At 27.1% G+C, this 27,363-nt stretch overlaps 1 protein-coding gene across 1 annotated transcript; it reads right to left on the bottom strand.

Moving 5' to 3' along the window:
* Window positions 1-393: 393 nt before the first annotated feature.
* Window positions 394-3,470, bottom strand: LOC137818095 (suppressor of disruption of TFIIS). The gene is made up of 9 exons (XM_068621315.2): window positions 3,290-3,470; window positions 2,396-2,467; window positions 2,235-2,300; window positions 2,047-2,144; window positions 1,911-1,948; window positions 1,675-1,762; window positions 1,231-1,569; window positions 873-938; window positions 394-749 (listed from the first exon to the last, which is right to left on the bottom strand). The coding sequence occupies exons 2-9, from the start codon at window positions 2,457-2,459 to the stop codon at window positions 597-599; spliced, it is 912 nt and encodes a 303-aa protein (XP_068477416.1). The 5' UTR covers window positions 2,460-2,467; window positions 3,290-3,470; the 3' UTR covers window positions 394-596.
* Window positions 3,471-27,363: the final 23,893 nt, after the last annotated feature.

The raw sequence follows: 27,363 nt of genomic DNA, 5'->3' as shown, positions 1-27,363 counted from the left end.
ATCTGCTTTTAAGTTCAAAATTTCATCACAGTTTTGTTTATAAAAGATAGTAAGAGAATTAAAAGCGAAAACTATATTTAAATTATCATTTGCGTCAAATTCTAAATGATGCGAGCATGCCGGAACATTATATAAGAAGATTTAAATTTTTAACATAGTTTTTTTTACAATAATTTTTTCAATCACAAACCTAAAATTTAATAATTTCTTTAGATTAAATTTTTTCATTTCACAAGGTTATTTTATTCAAATTTTGCTACTTACTTTGCTGCACCCTCTCCAACAATAACAATCATAATAATTTAAGAAAGGGAAATCTTGAGGAAATTTTGGTGAATGAGGAAGGCAATTTTAGTTATAGATGCTTAACATAGTAAGGCCAAAAACGAGGACTTATTTTAATGACTAATTTATTGGAATCTTACAAAGCATCTACATCAGCTACAACTACTACATCTGAAGTTGGGGAATTCCCATTGCTCTCTCTTTTGTTTTTTTTGTTTTTTTTTTTGTTTTTTGATGGTGGTGAAATTTCAATTGATTAAATGAACAATATAGAAGAAGGGACATAATTTGATGCATCATCATGTTCAATCTCAAGCTGTGACTGTTGTTTCCACAGCAATCTTTGCAGGGTATGCAACTTCTGATTTTATATCAGCTTCCCATAGTTGTGGCACAGCTTCCTTAAGGTTGTGAATGCTTTCCAAGGCATAATCTGCACCCTTACATCTTTGTGATGTACCAATCTGTATGTAGCAATCAATGAGTTATAGAGCCTCAAATTTGGTGATGCAGGGTTTATATATATACACTAAAATGCTACTACCAGTAATAGTTTCTGCTACATGACAAAATTTCCAATGACTTACCAGCACAGTGTGAAGCCCCACACGTTTTCCAGCTAGTATGTTACGGGTACTGTCCTCAAAGAACAACTGATATAAGAACCAAAAAGACAATAATTAAGCCAAGGAACAAGGAACAACATTGGATAAGTGAAAACAAATAAACTGTCCTTAATTGACTGAGGTCACAAACGTTAATCTGATGTGACATTTTTCACAATTTTTTATGTGTTACTGAGTGGAATAACTTGACGTGATAAACTAAGAAAAGCAAGACCATTTTGGAGATTAAGTTGAAACCTTGTAAATTTAAGATAATTAACTCTGTTGAAAGGGTATTTTAGCTTGAAATCATGAAGCTTGTAAAGGGTAAATTTCTTACTGTTCTTTGAGGTTTAAGGTCGGCTATCTTGAGGGCCAATTCAATGGCATTTTCTGATGGTTTGCAAATAATTGGTGTCTTTGGCAAGATTGTACTGGGATTGGGCTTAGCAAAATGTTCTATGATGTTAAAGATTTGAGAAGTGGCTGGACCATTACTAGTAGTGGTTGGAGTGGTTGTCCTTGATCCCACAAACTCAATGTCATCTTCATCATCAGAAACAGTGCTCTTGTGGATGGGATTAAGGGTCTCAAAGCATATGATTCCTTCAAAGCAGTCTTCTAATCCAAGCCTGTTAAGTGCCTTAGCTGCGTGGACTTTGTCTGCATTTGTGAAGATCTGTTCACAAAAACAAGAGAAGCAATAAAGGTCACATTAGATATTATGCACCATCTTATGTGACTTATTTTACTGCTTTTCCATATTGGTCATAGAACAACTTACAAGTTTCCTATAGGGCAGGCTCAGCAACAGGTTCCTCAGAACTGGGTCTGGTTTTAGGTTCTCATAAGGTAATCTCCCATGAACAAAACTGCAAGCAGTGATTAACAAACCAATGTCACCATTTCAAAATAAACACAAGTTTTGAAAGAAAAAAACACTTTTTATCATTTGAAAGAAAAAAAAACACTTTTTTATCAGTTTGAAAGTGATGGGGCAAAAGAAAAAGGCTAAGGTACCTATGATACTCATCATAGTCAAAGTCATATCCAATTGCCTGAATAAAAAATGAAACAAAAACAATTATGGGTGTTAGTGTTTCAAGAATTTAATAATGGAAACCAATTTCACAGGGAATATGATAAGGAAACATACCCTTAGACCAGCCATAGTTGTTCCATAATTCTTGTAAAGTAGGTTGGACAAGTCATCAATTTTGCTAGGGTGTATGCCAAGCTTCTCAACCATGTAGTCTGTGATCAATGATACCACTCACGTGAGTACAAAATTACAAAGTCATTTCTGAGAATGCTGTGACATAGATATATGGCACAGTGGCTTACCTTTAATATTTTTGAGACATGCTTCTGCAATACCAGATTTGAGGGGATACAAAGTATCATCTAAATCTGCAGAAGAATCTCAGAGTTATAACACAGCATACATGAATAAGGAAATTCATTTTGGTATTTTAAAGTTGTTCTGATAGCAACACAAGGCTCACCAAAAAGAAGGCAATCATATTTTGGTCTCTGAGCCTGGTGTCTGAAGCGGTCTTCGAACTCCATTTCAAAGCCTTAAACATAGAACAGAAAAAAAAGTGTGTAAGTTCCATGAAAGCTTCATTTGAACCAATAAAAATTTATAGGCCAATTCATTTTGATTCTCCATGGCTTTATGGAACCAGATATAGATGACTTTTTTTACTCATTAACACCAAAAGTGGTTAAAGTGTCCACAAGGGGAGACAAATAAGGGGGCAATCCAAACCAGTTAGGATAAGGCTTTGTGAAGTTTCTGAGTGGACAATTCACAGCCAGTGGAATGGATTGAATTAAAAAATAAAACAGTGAAACAGTGCCCCTTTGGTGGCACAGAACTTAAAGAAACTTGGTAACCCTTGCTTTAAATTATAAAACTTTGAAGCCACAAGAAATGGACTTGTGTGAAAGGGAACAAACCCATTAATAAAACCTTGGAACAGAGTTCATGTGACAGAGAAAACCACTTCCAAAAGTGAAAAAACTTTTGAAAGCATACAATTTGCTCATTCAACAAGCTTTCACGATCCAACTGAAAGTACCAAGTGGATTGTCCAAGAAAAAAGACATCGCTTTACAGCAATGCATATTTTTTAGAAAACACATTTCTAAATAAAAGATTTATGGCAGCTATTGTTCTTTATTCCAAAATCTGGTTCCATGCTGGTAAATTTCCAGGCAAAACCTCAAAACTCATGATCATGGTACTCATGGCCTTGTCTTAATTATGTTTGAAGGGTGATGAAGACATGGCTGATTGAAAATCAAAAGTGAAGGATTCAGGACAATGGTGCAGAGAAAAAAAAGAACCAAATAGAATGGTTTGCATGAAAGAATAGACCAAGCTATTAGCTTACCAAAGAGGGAACAATGAATGATGGGAAAGGAAAAAGAAGAAGAGGGTATGGAGAAGCAAAGTTAGAAGACAATGCAAAGTTGCTGTAGGAAGCAAGAGGGAGAAGGGGGAGAAAGAAGAGAGGCAAGAGTTGGTTTATATAGAGAAGGATTGCTTCTGTGTCAAGGTCTATGAATATAATACTGCATTATTTCTTCACAATTACGTTTAATATTCAAATTAGATGACCAATGGAACATGTACAAAGAATATTATAATTTTCAGTTCTACAAGAAAGTGACAACTAATATAATTGGTTAAGGTTTTTTCCTTCTTTTTAAATGGTGTTTTGTTTTTGACTGAATTTTAGAACCAAAATCTGATTTTTCCTTTACCTTTACTTCTGCATTACCAATTAATAAAGTATAAAGGGGAATGTGCCAGCTGCATCAGCACAAAATAGAGGTGGAGGCTCATGCTAGTTGTCACCTTGTATAGGAAACAACACTCTTGTTTCCAATTTTTTTTGGTGGAAAATCATTTAGCTTGATTTTCCCAGCTAATCATATGCACATTTTAAACATGATTTATATGAAAATTAATAATGTCTTTAGTTATGGTTATCCATAAAGGATATATTAATATTTGTTAAATATTTATAAATGAATCTTACCTTCACATTTGACTTAACCTTATACCTTTTTTTTGTAATAGATCAATCCATGGGTCTTATGTTTAAGAAAAAAATAGCCTCTAATGATGATTAGGAAATTAAAATCTAGTCTTTCCTTCCTAACTTCTCATTCATAGTTAGTTTATTTTTGAAGTTAAAGAACTCACGTCACTAAATATAAGAAATTTCATAGTATATTAGTAGATGTCTCATACGTTATTTCGTACCATGTGAAAGTAGCTATGTAATTTCATAGAGTCATTCGATCTGAATGTTATATGAAGAACATAAGTCAGATGAATGAACGAAAAGACCTAGGTTATAGAATATCATAATATGAGCGACAGATTTGGATTCTTATATACCCACTCATATGGTACTTCATTGTGCGATATATAGAAGATTCATTTGTATAGATATCATCATCTACCTCCAGAAAGTCGTATATTTTATAAGAAGTTTGTGCAATTTGGAAAAAGAATTAAGGTTTAGAGTTTAAGATTTAACGTTTGGTTTTGTAAGATTAAGTTTAACTTAAAATTCACTTCTAAATTTTTTTTATAAATTAATATTCATTCACGTAGCAATGTACAAATTTAAATTTACAAATTCTCATTTTGAAGCTTTACGAAATGGGTAATTTAGGAGAAATTAACAAACTTATTGATACATTTCTTGGATTAACAGAAGCAAATATTAAACCTTATTGTTCTTATTGATGTAATTGAAAAAGTTTGAATTTTTCCATACAAATGCAAATAGAGATGATGTCATTATAAATAATCCTGGTTGATACAGGTGTAAAGATTTTGAAAGTCTTAATAATGCTCTCCTAATTATGGTGAGACAATGAAGTTTAAAATCTTTCCCAAGTCATTACTTTGCTCTTCTTTGTTAGCTTCATTTTTGCTTCCCACCATCATCATATACTCCAACCTAAACATGCAAAGTTCAAAGATTTTTTCCTTCAAAACTTCATCATCAATGCAATAATTTTTGTGGGGTTAATATATTTTGCTCAAAAGTCATATTCTTTTATCAGCAAGAAAGAATAAATAAATATGAATCATTTCAGGGTGGTCCAACACTATTTACAAATCAAACCGGAAATAACCAGTTATTCCACTCAACTGAACTTAAGCTACTAAACAGAGAAATATAATAACACCACACAAGCATCCTACTCAAACTAAAAATCTGTGAAGTCAAAGACTTTTAATCATAAACCAACACATTAACAGGTTTAGACACCAATTCGACTAGAAAAAACAGGCGTGCACAACTTTAGATGTAATTCAAGACCAGATATTTAGTTGGACAAAAGAAAAAAAAATCAAAATGGTCTATTACTCCACCTTTAAAGATGAATTTATTCATATGCCTCTAGATCTCACCAACAATTGCAATCCAGACACTTTCCCAAAAAAACATTAATATAGGTTGAAACATTACAAGTTTAAAATGCAGAAAATGTGAAACAGGAACGATATGATCTACCAATGTCACCCGTGTTCCAAATTAACCAAGAATTCTACATAAAATGTGTCAACTCAAAAGCCATCTTAGACCCTTAGCTAGTCACTATGATCCTAAAATTTTCTCACCACATGTTCATGCCTCGTGAATTTATATGTGTGATGAAATTTTGACTACTATAAATAAATCATCACCAACTATATATAAGATGAATATTTACTTTTAATATAAAGTTTTAAGATAATAAAGTTTATTTGTAATTATATAAAATTTCCAACTCATATTTTTTAAATTAAAAATGAGTTTCTCAATGTTATTATTACTTTACCTACAAGATGTTGATATAATTAAGCAATTTGAAGGAAGAGACACGTGGATTTGTTGGAAAACAATTGAAACACCGAGTTCATGGTTTTGAGTTGTCCCACAAATATCATTCCACCTTGTTCATGCGCCATATTTTTTTTTTCATTTTCCCATTTACATATATATTTCGAATTTAATAGCTATGCATAGTCAATGTAAATTTTTATATGATCTTTAGATAATTATTGTAAGAAAATGTAGTTTTGTCTGTGGATTTTATATTTCATTGTATTAAAGAAATTCAAACTAAACAAAAGTAACTCAAGTTATAATGACTTTTACTTGTATATTTCATATTTCAATAGGGTCGTTTAAACGTGTTTTTTTTTATAAAAAAAAAAGATAATTTTTACTTGTGTATTAAATTAATTTTAACTTATTAAAAAACTTATTTCATGTCTTTTATTTTTTTAGAGATAACTATTTATAAATTCTCCATGTATGATTTTCCTAAGAAAATTTCACAATCTCAAAAGTTATATAAGGATAACTTAACCACATGAACTTGAAGGAGGAAAAAAGAAAATGTTGGTACTATTTTATAATAAACTTCCTTGTGCCCACACTAAAAACATATGCTTGAAGTTCCTTTTTATAATGCTTTTTAGCTTTAGTTTTTGTGGGCTAGAAGTGCTTTTCAAGTCCACCAAATAAAGGAAGGAAAAGAGAATGCAAAAGAAAATGTTGCACTTCTCATCAACTTCTATCCACAAATTTCTTGGCTTAGCACAATCCCCACACACGTTCAATATTCAAAGTCTTCAAATTTTTTTAATTGCGGCCATGATCTTATACATTATGGTTCATAGAAAAACATGGGAATTATTTTAATACGAAAACATTTATTTTCTATATTATTTTTGTTTTAATGTCAAAGTGTGAGGATATGTTTAGATTAGTTTGAGATTTGGGTGTGAGTGTCCTTAAAAATAGAAGTTATTCTCATGTCAGAAAGTGGAAGCCACCTATGCAAATGACAAGGTGGAAGAAACAAGAATCCTAAACTAGAATAATGTTTTGATCTAATCATATATTTAACTACTTACCCTTTTGCGTGTAGAAGTCGTAGTTGGCTAAAATTGTGTGTTGCAAAATGAAGAAAAATGACAAAACCAAGTCGTGTACAGCTCAGTGTAACATGAACAATAGCCTCAGAGATTTGGGGCAGTGAACTTTGTTAAAGAGTTAGAGGGTCCATGGCTTTTTCCTCCAAAGGGTTTTCCTTGAGCAAAGATATTTTAGGGTGTTTTTGTGAAAGGAGAAAAAAATTGTTCTGGTTGCATAAACCATGATCACTCGCTACACACTTCTGGATTCTTGGTGCACGTAAGTGGACTTTTAACGAACACCTTACAGCTAATAAGAGCACCACTTTCAAACGTCCTTTGTGTTACGACAAAACTTACGGTTTCGCCAATCAGATTAATCATCAACATCTCTTTTGTATTTTTCCTACTACAAAACTATTATTTTATTTGATTTTGGTTTTGGAGAACAAAACCACAACAATTTTATGACTATTAAACGGTAAAATATTTTACGATTAAATATGTTATTTTTCTGATGTTTCACTCTTCGTAAACACTTTTAATTTTCAATCACAAACACTTTCAACAACTTATTTATCTTAAAATTAATATAAAATATTCAGAAATCAGTCATTTCAGTCAATATATTACTTTACTCTTCAAAAGAGACAATCCTGTAAGCAAAAATTGGAATTAGTGATCACGTCACCTCCACATTCAGATATTCTAATTTAGGATTTTATTTAAAAGAATAAGACTAGCTTCCCTTATCTGAACTTTAGCAGATGTTTACTAAGAGTTCCAAATTTATCAAAAACTTAAAGGTAATTAACCTGCATAGATTTTGCATGTGATTCTTTTAGTTTCAGGGTTAATCTCTATTAACTCAAGTTCTAATTAGATTTTCAATTTAAATTTTAGACTTTTTAAGTACTCGTATTAAAAAAATATATTAAAATGAGTTATTATTAATATTTTTTTCATTACTTGATAGATAGATTTTCGATGTAAATCTAAGATGTTAAAATATTTTGTCCTAATTCATAAATATCATAAAGATTATAATATTATAATACAGTTTATATAATAATTTAATTTATTACGTAAAAAAAACTATATTAATAAAAACTTATTTTAATAATTTTCTTATCATCAATCCTCAAAATGTCTAAAATTTGAATTAGTTAAATCACCAATTTCGCCTATCGAAATAAAATATATTTAACCTAATATTTTAAGGCATGGTAATGATCATTGTTAACGAGGCCATATAATATGATTTCAGATTTTAAAATTTGTTTGATCTTTGATGGAAAGACACCAAGTCAATAAGGGGCTTTATCACTTGTTTTAATTGTTACTATTTTAATATGATCTTTTACATCAAGGCCAATGTTCTTGACCAGTACTCAATATTAATTTATCTTAGTTACAGTTAAAATATTCATTTTGTTTTCCCCCAAAGATCTTAGGCATGTGTTTGGTTAGTGAGGAGGAAACTCACACTAGAGTTTCATTATGAGAATAATTTTCATTTTATCTCTTAACTACACTATGATGTAATTTTTAATATTATAAAAAGTTTTATATTACTCTTCTTAGTTTGAACTTCTTTAAATCTCCCACACACACGTAACATTAAGCTCGACCACATTTGTTCTTGTCCTTATCCATTTTTTTTTGCATATTTTATAAAAACAAAATTAAAAAAATGTACGACAAGAAGTGTTTTATTTTTAAAATTTGCTTCTCTTTGGAGAAATATTTTAGAAATGACAACACATTTGGGTAGTTGAAGATCATAATTTGCTACGGTTCACATTATTAATTGAGAGAAAAGACAAAGAAAGTATTAAACAGGGCAAAGATTCCAAGAATGCATGATCCACAAATTTAGATTTTATTGAGGTGTGCATCTTTCTAGAATTTACATGAAACTTTGCATGAAGAATTTAAATTTTTGAAAATGGCCCAAATGGTTGAATGTGTTGGATCTTTCATTATCATGAATTGTATTATTTTTTGGAGTGGATGAGAAGTTATAAGAGATGGTCAAATTGTGAATTTCCAAGTGTTTTTGTGAGTTATTGCTCATGAAAGTGCCAAAGTTCAAAGACTAATAAGGTTTATTTATTTATTGTGTGAGTTTATCTGAAGATCCATTATTTGAGCAACGACCCAGAATGCAGTGGTTACACGTATGGTTGAAAAGCCAAAATCATAAACAATTGTAGTAATTATCCGATAAAAATCCATGAAGCAATTTGAGCAACATAGATGTCAGTATCCTCCATCATTGCATAATTATCTTCAGAATTTTAGACCAAAACCCCTCTATGATTGAGCCTTTCTCAAGTACACATTTCATCACCACACCACACCACACTTTTCAATCAATTATTATATACTCATCTTTTCCACTTCTAACACCTCACCTTCACCATACCAATGAATAAATATATATATATTGAACCAGAATATTTCATATTACTGATCCAATATAATATAAAAAATTCTCTAAAAATGCCTTTGTTTTGTTTTAGAAATATAAGATATAAGAGTCTTATATTAAGTAAAAATACAAAATTAAATAATATATATATATATATAATATTTGTATATGATATAATTTTATATTAATGTAATTTATTTAAAGTCTCGTTTATAGAACCTATTAATTATTAATAAGAAAATTCAATAAACCTATCCGAAATCTTAATAAAAAAATATTGACCAGTGTTACTTGAACCGAAGATATAAATTAAATAATATTAATTAAGATATAAAGATTAATTAATATTAATTAAGATTAAGAAGATAAGAGACAATTAATTTGGTTTCAATTTGAATGTTCTTATTCCGATATCAAATCTGAAAGATAACATCGTTAGACTCAATCAATCACGACAATATTGTCGATTTTGGAAGTTGTGTTTCATCACGATTTTGTTCTTAAAATTGTCTCGATTGGAGGAGGAAATAGTACATAAATTGTCTTTGACCTTAACTTCTGAGTGATGTGTGACTATATTAGTAACGAAATAGTTCTGATTTTTTGAGATTATTTAAACTTTACATATCTATTATTTGAAGAAAGTTTTGGATGAAATATAATTGAGACTATTTAAATTTTGAATGAGAACAAATTTACATGTCTATTATTTGAAGAAAGTTTTGAATTAAATATGATGTTATAGTGTATTGAAGAGTATATTTGTTTATAAGATTCAACTATTTTTGTTAGATTAAAGATGGAGATGAAAATGAGAGTTACCTAAGATTGAAGAACACAATGAAATATTTAGTAATATCATTGATAAAGTAGAATAGAGTGAGAGTATGGCATGAATAATTAAGTGAAAAAGACCATCCTAAATGGTAGATCTTGTGTAGTTGGCATATTTAATTGATTGGGAGGAAATAATGGGAAACAAAGATTACATGGCATGGGAAAGTACAAGTTAAGTAGAAGAAAAGAGGTGGAAAGGGAAAAATGGTGGGTAGAGAAATGAATCCTTAAAATATAGAGAAGATTATATACTAATACTCTTTCTTCTCTCTCTTTGAAAGCTCCATTTCACTCTTTCCCTCCTCAATAATTCCAACCACCTGGGTTGCCTCTGATTGTGACACCCCTTTTTAATTTTCTCTATTTATTCTTATTAAATGATTTTCTCTTTCATCATCACAAACACTTGCAATTTAATTATTGCACAAAACCTTAATTACTACACATTTTCTTTCACTAAATTTATTAATATCTAACCACACAAGATCATATCAAAATGATTAGGTTATATTTACCACAATAAAATGTGTGTATTTATAACAAAACAAAATACACATATACCAAGATTTTATAAAAAAAATTATCAATATATACACGACTATAAAATCATTAAATAAAAATTAATTTTAAAATAAAAATAATTAATTAAATTAAATATTATTTTATAGATTAAAAAGTTATTAATATATAAAATAGTTTCTAAATTTATAAATTATTTTTTAAATTAATATCTAATTAGTTTATTATCTAATTAACTACCATTTTTTTTAACTATTTATTTTAAAATTTATATTAGTTGGTAGTTAAAATCTTAGTAGCTATTTAGATACTCATCTAGCAACTAATTTATAAATTTTATCAATAATATAAACTACTTTAAATAATAATAATAATTTTAATCTATAAAATACTATTTAATTTAATTAATATAATGATTAATTATTTTTACTTCTAAAATTAATTTTTATTTAATGATTTTTTTTATCTCAATATATAAAAATAGCACTTTTCTATCATTAAAACAATTTAAAGGATAGTTTTATATTAAATACAGTTTTGACACCTTTCCAAAAAAATAACATTGACTTAACAACTGAATTTAATAATATAATACTACTTTTTAGTATTTTAAATTAAAAAATAAACAAACATAATTAAAATGTCTTGAATTGTCAAATGAGTGCATTTTTGGCTAGTTGTAAAAAATACTATTACCCTTAAATTACAATAATAACAAATTTATGTTTTTAAGCATTTATAAATTAAATGAAGATCTTCATAGCTCTTTCAAGGCTCGTTTTCACTAAATTCTACATTTGAGGTTATCACATAAATACTCATAGTTGAAGAGATGGAAAAAACTTAAGGATATAAAATGATTTTTAAAAACTTAAAGTGCATATGTATAGTAATATAAAAAATAATGTCAATTTAAAACAAACTAGAGGTGTGTGTACATAGAACTTCAAAAATAATAGTGAAAATGTAATTAAAAAAACTTTGGAAAGTGTTAATAGAATTTACTCAAAAATTTAATACAACTGAGTCTTTGATTAATAAGTAGTCTGAAATTTCACCTAAAAGTCATAGTTTTCAAAAATCCTTTAAAATTGTATTGAGGGTCAAGTATTCTAAATAAATTAGTTATAAAAACTTGTAGAATTGAAATTAACTCAAAGTAATTTTAATTTATGTAAACATAGTTGAATTTAATTTTAGTCTTGCACTGATTTTTTTGTTAGTTTTGGTTGCATATTTTAAATTTTGAAAATGAATTTTTTTTATTTAATGTGACGTAAGATGCATATGCAACATCATCATCCATTATTTGAAACTGATTTTTTAGATATATGCCATTTTATTGTCAAGTGGCAATATAAACTTTTTTAAAGAACAGTCAAGATTTTAACCTATGTTATGTTTCTTTCAACAAATTCTCATTAGCTGCACTGGTTTATAAATTCTAAAGTTGGGTGGAAAATTCATAGAAATATAAGTATACTTTTAGAATATGTAAACATAGTTATAATTTGATTTTATTATCTTAAGAAGTTTTAAAGGACTAAAATTAAATTTAGCCATATTTTCAGAGTACACTTTCATGGAAAATAATAGCTAAATAATATTTTTTTATTAAAACTGAATTTTAAGTTTAACTTAGCTTTATAATTTTGACTTATAAAATGAGATTTGCACTTACTTATATATTATAAAATGTCTTTATTTTTACTTTATATGAGATCTCAAACATACCTCCTCACATCGAGACTTTCCAATTCATATATGAAATTATATATTTATGGATGATCTGATTACGGTCCGATAAAACCAACAAATCTTATTATGATAGACTTTATTAATAATTTTTATATCATATTAAGAAATGAATTTAAGCGTAGCTTAACATTATAATAGTTTATAAAATGAGATTTGCATTAACTTATATACTATAAAATATTTTTATTTCTAATTAATTTTGAGATTAATAAAAAACTAAAAAAAATCATACATAAGTACCGAAAAAGGTTGACAAAACACTTTGTTGAGACCATTGGATTCTGTATTTAGTTTCACTTCAACATAGGTGCCAATTATTGGAGCTCTTGAGCCTCCACTTGATGATTAGTTTAATGAGAAAATAATTAAGAAAAGGTAAAAGTGAATTTGGCTTAAGTAGGTGTAGTTGGTTGAGTGTGACAGGTACATGTGATGGAGAAAGCATAGTTTAATTAGGGTTTAAATAACTTTTTATTACCTCTAATCATCTGTCACCACTTTTTTATATTAACATTTCATAAATATATTAATTCAATCTTAATTAATAACTATTTTATTATTTTTAAAACAACGAAATTGATGTGTAATTATTATAATTAAATATTTACGTATAATTACAGATATTGACACACTACTGAAAAGACCAACAATAATAGAGAGCACAAAACAAAAACTGAATAAAACATTTATTTATTTATTTTTATGTCAGCATAATAAATTCAAATATTGTTATATACAGTGTGAATGTGTATAGAATTAACTAATTAATTTAATTTGTCGTGTACACCACCTTCAACTTGCCAAACCACCCCAAAAGGGAGATTTTATAAATAAATAAATAAATTTAGGTGTAGTGAGTGGGTTGATACCTAGCTTCTTTGTTTTGGTCAAAAAAACAGCATGATAACACTTCATTGGGAAAGTAAAAGCCTCACCTAAGAACAAGTTTATTTTTGTTCTCACTCTATCTAAAAACTTTGATTAGGCAAATTGTTTAGACTTTGAAACTATTCTAATTGGAAATAAATAAGACAAATTTAATCAATTTATTTTTTTTAAAATAATATATTAATTTTAATGTTGTGCATCGCGTTTATAGGTTGAGACAATACATAACATCTTGATATTTGTAAATGCATTACCTATAACAACTTTTGCGTAGAAGAAAAATAAGGAGCAAGTATATACTAAATGAGAAAATGTAATTACGTCTTTGTTCTTTTTCATTGGCAAAAAAAGAATAAAATTAATAGAGATATTTAAGGGATACTCCAACCCTTTTATAAAAAAGAAAAACATATAACACATCTAGTGCTTTAAAGCATCTTAAGTACGAAATTTGCATTATTACATACCCAATATACTACTATGGGCCTAGATTTGAACCCAACTCAGAACCTAACAACTCACACAATCTACTATTTGTAAATTTGTACACCTACATTTCCTCAAACTGATATGGAATACTCTGTGTACTCTTTCAAGTTTCTGAATATCTTAAGATGGCTTTAAATGTGAGTGACCCGCATACCTCACGCTTCAACTACAGAATTCCTTTTGGAAATGTCTCTTCACTTTTAGGCCTATAAAACTGTAACCGTCCAAACCAAGCTCCATCCCATCTTTTTAGCAGAGAAAAGTCTCTTATTCTACTCTTAAGCTCTTGTATTCCTTCGTGTATTGCTGTTATTCCTCCTTTTTCCTGCCAAAACCTTATGCTCAACTACCAACTACACTTGCAACATTCTGCATCAACCTCTCCCTCCCTGCGTCTTCCACTTCTATCTTGATCTCCTACGTCCTTCATCCATTTCCACCCCCACATCGCTTTAAGACTTCTATTTTGTTTCCTATTTAGTGAATATTATACTTGATAATTCAATTTTTCCTTGTGGGTTTGATATTCGTCCTTAGGGACAAATTATTACTTCTGACGCGGTACACTTGTTGTAAAATAGTCATCAACATGCAAGAACTAGAATGAAAGCAAGTTCTTCTCTAATTAGGAAGAAATGTTTTGAATACTCGATGAAGCAAAAAATGGAACATATTGACTTAAATACCTTTCTAGAGAATCAATACCATGAAAATGGAGTGCCACATATTTTAAGTTCTATTTTTGTTGAACATTATAAATCATATGTGCACTATTTCCTACCATTAGTCTTTTCTTCCAAGGAGGGTTGGTCAAGGAGGTTTTGACAAGACAATTCAATAAAATCATATTTAAACTATAACATTAGGAGAAAAAAATTGAATTTCAATAACAAAATAAATAAAGAAAATATTTCTTAATTAACCAAGAATTTGGAGCATGTATTCCATGTTGAGGTCATGCTTCCTAGGTTGCATTGATAGTTGTCATGGCTAACTTTCTACTTTAATTTTCTTTACTCGTCTTTGGTATCTTGGTCAAGAATTTAGTGGCTTTTGATTGACTTCAAAATTATTCTTGCTTCTTTTCCTTCCACACACCTAAAATATATTAGGCTTAATATCCTCTTACATTTTGCATCCATTTAAAACACTTGAAAGAAAAGGAAAGTAAATTTCTAATTTCTAAAAATCAAGGTAAAGTTTATTCAACAAACATTTTATTTATTTAAGATTTATTAAGTTCCTCCCTATCCATGCAATTATTGAGGAGAGCAGTCTAAGTGTAATGTCTTACAAATAACTGTGAATGTTTGTTATGATGCCTAACTATTCAAATGAAGTTGGGTAGATGTTATACTTAATATCTTAAGCACACCGATCGTAAATTTTTCAAATGGAAAGCACACATGTATGTCTATTTTTAAAATAAATAACACATGAAGAAGAACTAATTCATAAATTGTTCTGATATTCAGTTTGGGGAAGAATATTGGAGATAAACTGAAGAAAAATGAGAAGGTGAATGATACGTCACGGGGATGATCGCCACAAGTTGTTGGATTGAACGCTTACTACTAGTCAAAAGTTATAAGTAATAATCAAAGTGTAACACTTTTTATCTAAGATCATAGTTGCCCAAGTGCCACTTTTCAATTGTAACTTGGTCCACCCGACAATTGATGTCACCTGTAAAAATCTCCATCTTAACAACTACCCCATTAGGATCTTAACGATACTTGAGGCAATCTCATCCAAAGATATGAAACTTTTTTTCTTAAAACTCTCAACATAGAAAACTCCTCGAACCTAGAAAACTAGTGTAGTATTCATATACCGAGACAAATTCTATTACCTATGTCAGAACATCTCAATCTTTTTAATGTAACTAACATTATACACATAGTCACCAAATTAAGAACTAATAAGGTATTAGATTACTTGAACATTTAACCTACAACCATTTAGATAATAACTCCCTAAAATATTAAGATATACACTATTTATTTTACACATTTATTATGTTACATAAACATTAGATTGTTTTCATATAAAAAATCACCCAACCACTAAAAAAAATTAAAGATAACATTTTAGATAAAAAGATAAATAAAGAAAAGGTACATATCAAACAATAAAAGAAAAAATGTTAGAGAAAAGAAAATCTTAATTTTATAGGATCATCTCAATTTCTATAAGAACATTTGTGTAATATGAAATGATAAGTGTAAAATATATTTTATAATAAATATTTCAAAATAAATAAATTTATTACAAATAAAATATTATACTATGAGAAGCATTATTAAGAATTAATATTTTTTTAAGGACTTATTAATTTCTTAGTGCATGATAACATTCTTTCACTTCGTCCTAAAAATAAAGGGAATCTAACTTTAAAATGTAAACTTATTCAAATCAATGTCATGTCTTGCTCAACACGCTCGTAAGTTAGTAGCCCCCAAAAGATCCAAGCAATCTTGGCTAGTGTACTCTTTTAGCTATTTTTTTTTTTTTTTTTCCTTTTTCCATCTCTATAATTTTCTTAATAAAAGTTTGAGTCAAGATTCAATTCCTATCGTGTAAAAGAAAAGTACATGAACTTTAAGGAAAAACCATTATAAAATTACTTAATATTTTTTAATTAATATCCTGAAATTAAATGCTACTAAAGTTCGAAAAAGTGAATCAAGTCATGGTTGATGATTTTAATGTGTTTTAACAACTCATTTTCATATCTAGATTTTTGGGTATTCATATAAGTAAATAAGAGTAATCTTCTTCAAAATGTCAAGATATTAAAGATTAGTTTCAACCATTTTTTTTTCTATGTACAAATGGCAGAATTCAAAAATTTTGATCACAAAACTCAATCAAACCTATCATCATTTCACTACAAGAAAAACATGAAATAAAAACTAATTTTAGAGACAAAAAATAATTAGTTATTATAGTAACTAAATTAGATACCATTTTCTAAATTGGTATCTAATTAGCCACCAAAGTTTTAACTACCAATTATTTAGTTTCTAAATTTGGTAGCAAAAACCTTGGTTGCTAATTATATACTAATTTAGAAACCATTTAATAATAATAGAAACTACTTTAGAAACCACAATTTTTTTAGTCTCTAAAATGGTCTCTAATTTAGTCATTATAACAACTAATTATTTTTTGTTTCTAAAACTTGGTTTCTATTTCATGATTTTCTTGTAGTGTTTGGATTAATAGCATTTTGGTATTTTCATGAACAGTTTTTATTTCCAGCCACGTCCTTCTTAACTTTGAATAAATTTTGTTGATTTCACTATTTTTTGTTCACACTTTAATTTAAAATTGTGACTTTTCACATCTAGAAATTGTTATGAGTTGCAAAATTGTCTTTATAGTAGGTTAGGTGTACTTAGTCATAATCAAAGAGTTTTAATTTTCAATAGAACAATGGCTGATGGAAAGATTGTAGTAGGGTGCATCATTTTTTCTCTAGTAGAGGTTTAGTGGATTAAGTCACAATCAAATCGTGACATCTAAGTTATTATTTTTTTAAGTTGAAAGAGTTGAGTAGCAGATTAAAACTTTTCACTTAGTGGTAAGAACTCAATTCAACAATTGGTATCAGAATCAAGAAATCAAGATAACGAGTTCGATTTCCAATAATAATTGTTCACGAAGAGATTGTTGTGAGTTGCATAATTATCCCTAATTACAATCCATGTGAACCGAGTTAAAGTTTTTTATTACTAATGGGACAATCGAAGAGTTTTTTAATTGTTAATAAAAAAATTATTTCAGATACATCAATTTTCCAATGACAAGTATAGTGTACAGAAAAGAAAAGAAGGCCTTGTGTTGCTTTATTTATATGTAAAAGAGAAATTGGTTAACGCAACTAATGAGATTGAGACATCTTTTAAGAGTAAAAACAATACAACTTTGTTTCTCGGTTGTTCTTTTACTAATATTTCTGAATCAATAATCATATCACGTTTTCTGCTTTTCTGTGGCAGATTGCACCTCATCACACAAACTTCTTCGAAGAACAAGTATTAAAAAGAGATTTATTTAAATTATTTAAATAAATATTACTAGAAAATTATTAAACAGAAATTAGTTTTAAAAAAATAATTATTATATTTATTAAATTATATACTATTTTAAAATTTAAACAAATTATTGATATCTAAAATAAATTTTAATATTAATATTAATAAACCATTTTTAAATTAATGTCTAATTAAAGTTTTAATTACTTATTAAATATTAATTTAAAAATTATTTATTAATAACAGAAATTATTTTAAACACTAATAATTTTTTTAATTTCTAAAATTATATTTAATTTAATAAATATAACAATTAATTATTTTTTATCTCTAAAATTAAATTTTATTAAATAATATTTAATAATTGTTTTTCTAGTGAAATATAAGAAAAACAAATCTATAACGCAAAGATTTAGCTGTTTCTAATAAGGCATAATGGTAATTTTGGTCTCATATGTTACAAAATCCGTATTTTCGCAAATGTTTTACAAAATCCATGTTTTTGTTTTTTTTTCCCCCAATTTCTCTGTCAATTTTTTATTAGATAAATGATAAATTTATTTCTTAAATGTGTGAGACTACAATTGAGTTAGAGATTATTTTGTTATTAAAATGATTCTAAAGATCAATTTGACAGAACATTAAGATTATTTAATTATAAAACTATTATAATAGATATTAATTTGATTTTTTTTAATTCATAGAATCATTTAAATATTTTATTCTTTAAAGAACTAAATTGATAGTTCTACTCACATTCCAGGATTAAATGGTTTATTTATCCTTTTTATTTTAATTTTTTTTATTATGTAACTGAAAAAAGGATTTCAATTAACCTTTTCTTAGTTTTTGATAAATTATGAATTATCTATGCAAGCGTTTTAACATATAGACTTGAATCAGGATGTTTATTTTTTATTTATTTTTAAGGATAGTTGCACCAAAATTGAATAGGAAGGAAAAAAATCATAATAATTTAGCTCAAACAATAATAATAATAATTGTACCTACAAAAATTATAATTTTTAATTTTTTTAACATTTTAATGAATTAAATTATTTATTAATTTATTTTTCAAGTTCTTACCTGACCAGCATATTTAATTAATCATCAGTAAAAATTTGGATAACTAAAAGTAAGACATTAAAGTTATATAAAAATTTATAGATCAAAATTATGAATATTAAGAATATAAAGATAAAATATTTCTTAAAAGAATTTAAGGGCAAAAATAATCCATTATATACACCAAAATTATAATTAAACCTAAAAATATTAAAATATTAATGGAATACTTATTTGCAATAAAATTAAGTTAACAGAATATATAATACTAATTTATTACAATTATTACTATTTATTGTATACAAAATAATTATTTCGTGGAAAATACTTTTTGTTTTACACATCATTTCAATCACCAAATAAGATGTCATCATACAATAATTCAAAATATTCTGTTCATATAATAATTGAAAGGAATTGTCTGAGAGTAATGATAATCTCATATTCTTAAATCTTACACATCTACACAATCAATATAGCTCATTATCAAGGAAATATAAAAGATACAATTTAATATACAATATGGAGAGAATATAAATGGAATGTTTAATAATATTTTTTTTTGGAAAATGATTGTTATTTGAGATTTCAATATAATTGAGATGTTATATTTTATGTGATGTCTGACACAATAGTTTTTTATAAAAAAAAAACATAAATGTAAAAAGATAAGATGAAAGAAAGAAAATAACAATTTGCTAAATTATATTTCCTGTTGCTTTGGATTAGACTTTAGGTTTAATATGTATTGGAGTCCCTCTTGGTTTGAAAGCTGAATTTATCTGAAGATCTCTTTATATAACTCAACATAATTTGTGAATAGTAAATTAATTAATTACATGTAAATTAATTACTCAAATTTCTTCAGGATAGGGTATATTGCAATGCCTTACAAATAACTTGGAATGCTTCTGGTGATCCCAATTATTCAAATGAAGTTGGATAGATGTTATGTTGAACATTTTAAGCAGACTAATCCTTAACTTGTCAAATGGAAAATAGATGAAGAAAAATTAATTCATAATTTTTTTATATATTTAGTTTAGGGAAGAAATTTGAAGATAAACATAAGAAAGATGAGAAAGTGAATGATAAGTCATGGGGTTGATTGTCACAAATTGTTGGATTGGGTGCTTACTAATAATTATTTTACGATAAGTGTATAATGTTAGAAGTAAAATTTTTCCATGAGGACAAATATCGAACCCACACGGAACAATAGAATTCTCAAATATAAGATTCACTAAATAGAAACCAATAAGTAAAATTTTGTTGTATGTTTGTTGTGTATGAGATTGCAAGAATGTAAATAAAGCAAATTAAAGAGTTGTTTGATTCAATTGTGAAAATTGGGATTGGGGTTCATCCTTCTCACACTTTTGTATTTTGAAAAGCATAATAATATTCTATCTTTGATTGATATTGATGCTCATATAAAATTCATTTATATCGATCTCTCGCATATAAAATTATTAAGATAGTCTCCTAAATATTGATTTATCGTATATTTATAAAAACAACTCCTTATTGTTATGAGTATATGTTGATAGCAATTAACATTTCAGATTTATTCCTAACATTTAAATAGGTTAAGCATTATCATTTAGGTCAAATGCTTAGAAGTACTTTTCCGTCAAATCTAAGGATCAAAATCATGATAAAACAAACGTTAAAAATAAAATGTTAATACCAATCATCAATCAAGAATATAATACTATGTTTAAATATGACCTCAATACATAAGACTTTGAACAGATTACTCTCAATCCCAAAGGGTAGAATTAGTCACTCATTGGCTATTAGAAGCATGGAAAGCAAGAAAAAGAAGATTCAGAATATTTCTCCTTGACAACTGCCTCCTCTAGGGTTTTCTATCACCTTATATTCTCCCAATGATGTCTAGGGTTATGCATCACGCCTCATATTTAACCTGGTTGGTCTTGGACTAAGTGACTTCTAGCCTAGGCCTGATTAAGATCGCCTAGGCGAGTTAGATGAGAAAAAGCTCAACTTCTTTGGAGTGACCTCACCTTGACGAGATTGTGCTCGCTTGGACGAGTTCCTTAGGAGTGCCTCTAGTGAACAAGTGGTGACTAAGAAGGAGGTATTAGTCTTAATGAGTACGGGTTTAAAATTGTTTGGTAAATTCTTAGAGGACATTTTTTATACTAGTAAATAAGATTAAATATGTTTTTCGTTTTTATATTATAATATAAAATTAATTTTTATTTTATTTAAACTTTACACTATGTAGGTATTTATAGTATGAAAATTATTATAATTGATTATTGTTTATATGAAATGACGGTTAGTTTTTTTCAAAGTTTATTATTGTTTTGGTTGCAAATCGATACCCACTATAATTACTTCTAATGGGTTAATGAAGTGGAATCTCAAATTGAACCAATTCCACGTATAGAAAAATTTATTTCAATTATTTTCATAGTACAAGTACCTGAATAGATTAAAGTTTAGATAAAAATAAAAATCAATTTTATGTTATAGCATAAAACCAAAAATATATTCAACCCACTAACTAATTAAATGAGTTTTAGTCACGTATTTCACATACTACCTATAATCAAGTTAGCCCCATGTTTTGTAGAGTTTAAAACTTAGAAAAATTAAAATATAGATTATATATATATATATATATAATTTTTATAGTGAAAATTTAAGTGTGAGCTTAAGTTAATGTTATTTAGCTACATAAAATAGATTTTTCCACTAAAACCACAGATTGCATTGGTTCTAAAAATACTGATGTTACAACAAGACACATATACAACATAAATACTGATTTCTATTAGAACAAATATAGATGTATATCTATTTTAAAAAATACTATGAAATTATTTTTTTATTACAATTTTACGATAATCGATATAATATGGACAATATTATTTCCCATTTTTATACTAGTGTTACTTCCTATTTTCGTTAATTTGTTTTAAAATTGAGTTACAATAATTATATATTATGTGCTCAAGCAAGAAAAGATTGAAGATCAGTAAAATCTAACATAAAATTTTTTATTTTTTTTTTCATTTGAACACCCGTATGTATTTTTTTTTAAGTCTATTTAATGTTTTACAAACCTAACCTAAAGTTGGTATTTTTCTAAGTTTCTTGTGATTATTTTTTTAGTCGAAATAAACATTGTCAAATTTACTCAATATTAGGTAAAGTTTTCAAAAAAATTTACTTTTACTAAATATTAACCTTTTTATGATGTGGAATGGTAATTCATCTGATCACATTATGTTTAAAACTTTTTTTTTATATAAGTTCAAATATTTCTTAAATATTTTATTTTATTTCATTTATTCTTTAGAATATTTTGATAAATAAGTGAATCTAATACATTTTCATTTATTCTTTAGAATATTTTGATAAATAAGTGAATCTAATACATTGTGAGGCATTTTACGATTCCACAAGCATTAGATAGAATTTGAGGTGGAGAAAGAGTAGCTAGTTCCATGTATATCTATAACGGAAGTTTGTGCACTACATTACAAACCATTAATATGATCAACACTAAAATCTGTGGTTAAAAGAGAATGAACACTTGCATTTTCTTATATCCACCACTTTATATATACCATCACCATCAAACAAATCAACCATGCATGTGATCCCAAGCCTTGTCCTTGTTCTCACGTTCAACCATGCATACTCTTTCAAATTATAAAACTAACAAAAGATAATCAATAATGTAATACCATTTTTTTCCATTTATTATTTTATAAGTCTAAGTGAGTTAATCTACAATTTTCTTCCATGGATCTTTCCTAAGTGTGTTTAACTTTCAAGCTTTTATGTGTCATGTGGGAGGCTTATGACTTTTAAGTAAAATAAATCAATAAGTAAATAAATCAATAATAAAGGATAAAATAATAATTGAATTAATGAGGAACAATTTTTTAATAATCACAAAGATGATCATTATTTGATAAAAATAATGTGTGATAAAGTAGGTATGTTTCTCTGTCATACATTCATAAAAAATCAAGAAAGAGATATAGTAGAATAGATAATCAAATGAAGTGAAACTTTAGATTTTTATTTATCGATAAAAATAAATGAATAAATATAGAGCATTTTAGGATGTTCAAATGTGAAACCTTAGATTATTCATCTAATTGGATTTTCAATTAGATCTTCATAATACTGAAAAAATCATGTCTCATAAACAAAAGGTTGAAGTCATCTATCTCATAATCTTTAGATTTTTATGAGAAATATGTATCGATTAAGTTTTTTTTATTGCTAAAAAAAATGGTTCAATTTTTTACATCATGTTTTTATGTAACCTATAATCAACTCATTGTCAAAAAGCTTGGAGGTTTTTTTTGCACTTGTTAGAAAATACATTTTCATATTATTTTTTCATTGATGCAAGTTTGGAGTTTTCTGTTTTAGTTTGTTTGAAAAGCTTCTTGGTAGTCATCTAGGGACTACTCTTTTTGTATACACCACTTTTTCTGGTTGAAGATGCATGTTAGGTTTGTGGTTTTCTTAGATACCTTATTTATTTATATATATATATATATATATAAATTGAAACACCTTTTAAATAATTTTTTTTTTAATTTAATTCATTCATGGCTGCTGATAAAAAAAAACAAAATAGAATCCTTTGATTCCAAGATAGCAGAGGAAGAATGCCCTACAAATAACCATCCAAATGATCAAAATGTAACCAAGTTTTCGAATTATTATTCTCAACTACAATTCCAACAGTAAGTAATGTTAAAGTTTTAGAGGTTCATAATCAAATTCACTTTGAAATTGTGGATGCATTAACTGATGAATTTGTTCTCAAGTTTTAGTGGTTTCGAATAACTTTTTTATAGTTGTAATAAACAAGGTTGAGAAATAAAATAGGATGAGTTAATAATGAAGTTGGATAATCCTATATTCTATTATATATATTCCATCCAATTACATACACACCACCCACTGATATCAAGATCTGAAATCTTGAGTTTGTGGTGCAAATTTTAAACCTTATTTTAATTACAATGGAAATTTTATTTGAGTTGGTAGAGAAAATGACGTGCAGAAAGTATCCTGGGCTCTAAGCATTACAAAATAAAGAATAGGTAAATTTACTCTACATTTTTATTTTTAATTTGTGTTTAAGTTAACTTTAATTAATAAAAAGTTTTTTCTCATTATTCGTTTTTAAGAGTATTTATATAAAGAAATTTTCCAAATAATTATAGAAGGTATCGGCAGAACAAAGAAAAACAAGCAAATTGAAAATTAATAGGGCAATTTGTGGTCACTCATCCGAAGAATAGACACGAGAGAAAAAAGACATAAACTCTCCATTATTAAGAAATGTTACCTGTAAAATAAATAATTTATATCAACATTAATTGTACAATTAAACGAGAGAAAAAATGAAATATCGTAAATATGAAAAATAAAAAATAAAATATACTTTTGCATAAATATCAAAGTCTTTAAAATTTGTAATTTGTGTAGAAGAAGACTAACATAGACGCTTTTGAGAGGGAATTATAAGAGAATTTCCTACGAAAATATGTGTTTATAGTCAAATAAGAATACCTTGCTTTATGACTTATTGCCCTGCACATTCTTATCCATTGTGCTCACTTGTAGAAATTTTATCCTCTAGAAACTCTTGACATCAAAGACTTATTTTGGATTACGGTTTAGGGAGAATATATAAAAAATACTCATAAATTTGGCTTAAGATTTTAAGTTTGAGGTGGTGTCAATTTTTTTTTATGGACTGATTCATGACTCATTAGATCTAAATCTTCTTGATATCATCTTAATATGTCCACTTGAAAAAAAAAACAATTAGTATTGTTTGGAGAGATAGGTATAAGGCACTTATATTGTGTTTGTATCCGGATGAGTATTGTTCATCTCGATGGATTTGCGATGATCAAACTTGTTTGTTTCTAACAGAAAGACGGAGAAATTCAAAAACTGATTTCTTGTTGTTACATGAAGAAAAACGAATAAAGTTATAGGGATATGAATTATTTTACATCGGTACTCTTCATTGTTTTTTTGACCAAACCAAAAAATACATGACTGTACAAGGTGTGGTAATCGATTATGTTATTCATGGAAACTAAATTTTGACACAAAAAACACATACAACCTTGATTATCCAAGACATATTGAAGCAATCATAATCAATTATGATTTATTTTTAATAGATAATCGATTATCTGTTTTCCATAATTGATTATGGATTTTTTTTTTACAAGATGAATTTTTGTTTTTTAATCGTCATTGTTAGTATATTTTAAATTTTATTTTTAGTTTTTTAAAATGGTATTTCTTAACATAAAAACATGCTAAGAGCACGAGTTAAAAAAAAATACTAGCACGATTTAAAAAATAAATAAAACTGTTAACAAGTTCTACTCTAACCAAATATAAAAAAATATCAAAGCATGCACGATTTCATAAAAAATTGAAAAGCATAAATTTACAACAAAAAAAATAAAATAAAATCACATAACATATATACTTCCTTGCACCATTTAGAAAGACAAAAAAAAATTATATCTCAAATTAAAGTTATGTTAAGGCTTCTACATTTAAAAGTCGAGTTTACAACATAATTTGTCTAAGTGTAATTATTTTGAAATCTATCTATTTTTGTAATTTAAAAAAAAAAATGCCCATTAGAAAAGTCATGTGAGGAGCTAATGAATATATAGAGAGAGGAGAGTAGGATTTAAATATCAAATAATATAATATAATATTATATTATTTTAAATCTTATAAGGATCTTATATTAACATGTGGTATTATACCAGATTATACTAGATTTAGAACACTATATTTTAATTTATAATAATACTAGTTATTATATATATCAAATTAAAAGTGATTGAATATATTATGTTAAACTATTATTTATTTATATATATATATATATATATATATATATATATATATATAAAGATAGGAGGGTTTTAATATATAATTCTTAAAAGGATAATTCTATTTATTGATTATTTAAAGTAAAAAAAAATAGTTTAACTATAGGTTTCTTAACAATGGCCAGTAACAAAGTTTTAATCTTAATATTAATCATGTTTACATATGATATTTAAAACTGTATAAATTTATAAATTATACATTTAATAATTATAATACAAACAAGTAATAATTGACCTTCCAAAAAATAATAACAAATGCAATTTATATTATCATTTTTAGATAATAATATTAGTTTTAAATGAAATAATTACTTTTCACCATGTCATGTTTTCACATTATTAAAATAAATTATCTTTTGAACTTCAATTTTTTCTTCTCGAGAAATTTCTATAGTATGTCTATAAATAGGTTTCCTTAAATCATAGAAAGTATTTTAGGATTTTGACATGCAATTATGAGAAAGAGATAGGGACATTTCTTATCATCATGAATCATGAAGCTTTCAACTTCTATTTTTAATTATTTACATGATATATTTAAGTTTATAAATGATAAATTTCATCCAAGGATCAAGTTTGATTCTAACATATAATCTTTAAAAATTCGATTGAATTTTGAAATATTATGGTTCTTGTATTGGTAGGGCCTGCACGATCAAAACCATGTCTCAGAACCCAGTCATTACATCGACCGACAACACCAAGACCATTATGCTTAAACAAGATCAGTGAGACTAATCAGTAATCAAGAACTAGCTAATACACTTCTAAACATGATCCAGCTCTAGGGGTCACAATGCAGGGTGGGCCATGTAGGCCGACCTGCGACCTGCAACCAAAAAGTGAAGGATAGACTCACTATTCTAGACCATTATGCTTAAGCTAAAATAAAATAAAAATCACACTGCAACAATAATGTGGGTAAGATAAAAACTTTTTGTATAAAAAAAATAATTATTTTTTTATTTATGTAGGTCAACTCGTCCCACTATGCTATTGGCCTACGTGGATAACAGATTATGCGGTGCGAATTAAGTGGATCAAGAAACTAGATTAATAAATTCGTCCCGCATTTTTTTAGTAAGTCAGCCGACCTATATCACCCACCCACCCACATTACCACCCCTTATATCCATACCTCTTTATAGGTTTGATTATTGCTCAATTTATGAAAGATAGTCAACATCTATCTTTCATTAGAAACTTTTTTTCTATCTTCTACTAGGTCGGTAACTCTCTATTTTGTAGAAAACTAGATGTTCTCTTTTATGATTTTGTAGAAAATTTAAAATAATGACAATTTCCAAACATCACTACATATTTATTTACTTTTAATTTAATCTTAAATATTATGAACATAAAAATGCATATTTATATACTTCAAATAAGTATCAATTAGTTTTCCAGCTAATAATATTTTCATCTTATAAACCCTACACCCTAAATATTTAACATCAAAATATATAAATTTAATCATGTCTGGTTCGATCACAACTCAATTAAGATTAAATCATTAATACTCTTAATACCAATGTCTTCAAAAGTCTAATTTTAAGAACATCGG

This window comes from Phaseolus vulgaris, chromosome 10 (genome assembly GCF_051622355.1).
Source record: "Phaseolus vulgaris cultivar YP4 chromosome 10, ASM5162235v1, whole genome shotgun sequence".
Lineage (NCBI taxonomy): Eukaryota > Viridiplantae > Streptophyta > Magnoliopsida > Fabales > Fabaceae > Phaseolus > Phaseolus vulgaris.
This window is presented reverse-complemented; position numbering and strand designations above follow the sequence as displayed.

What these genes read in the sequence shown, in the direction of transcription:
- LOC137818095 (XM_068621315.2), bottom strand. Translation starts at nt 2,459, where the DNA reads ATGGAGTTCGAAGACCGCTTCAGACACCAGGCTCAGAGACCAAAATAT. An exon ending in ATATGATTGCCTTCTTTTTG is followed by an intron (nt 2,301 to 2,395) that starts GTGAGCCTTGTG and finishes ATTCTTCTGCAG; the next exon opens with ATTTAGATGATACTTTGTAT. An exon ending in GACTATGATGAGTATCATAG is followed by an intron (nt 1,763 to 1,910) that starts GTACCTTAGCCT and finishes CACTGCTTGCAG; the next exon opens with TTTTGTTCATGGGAGATTAC.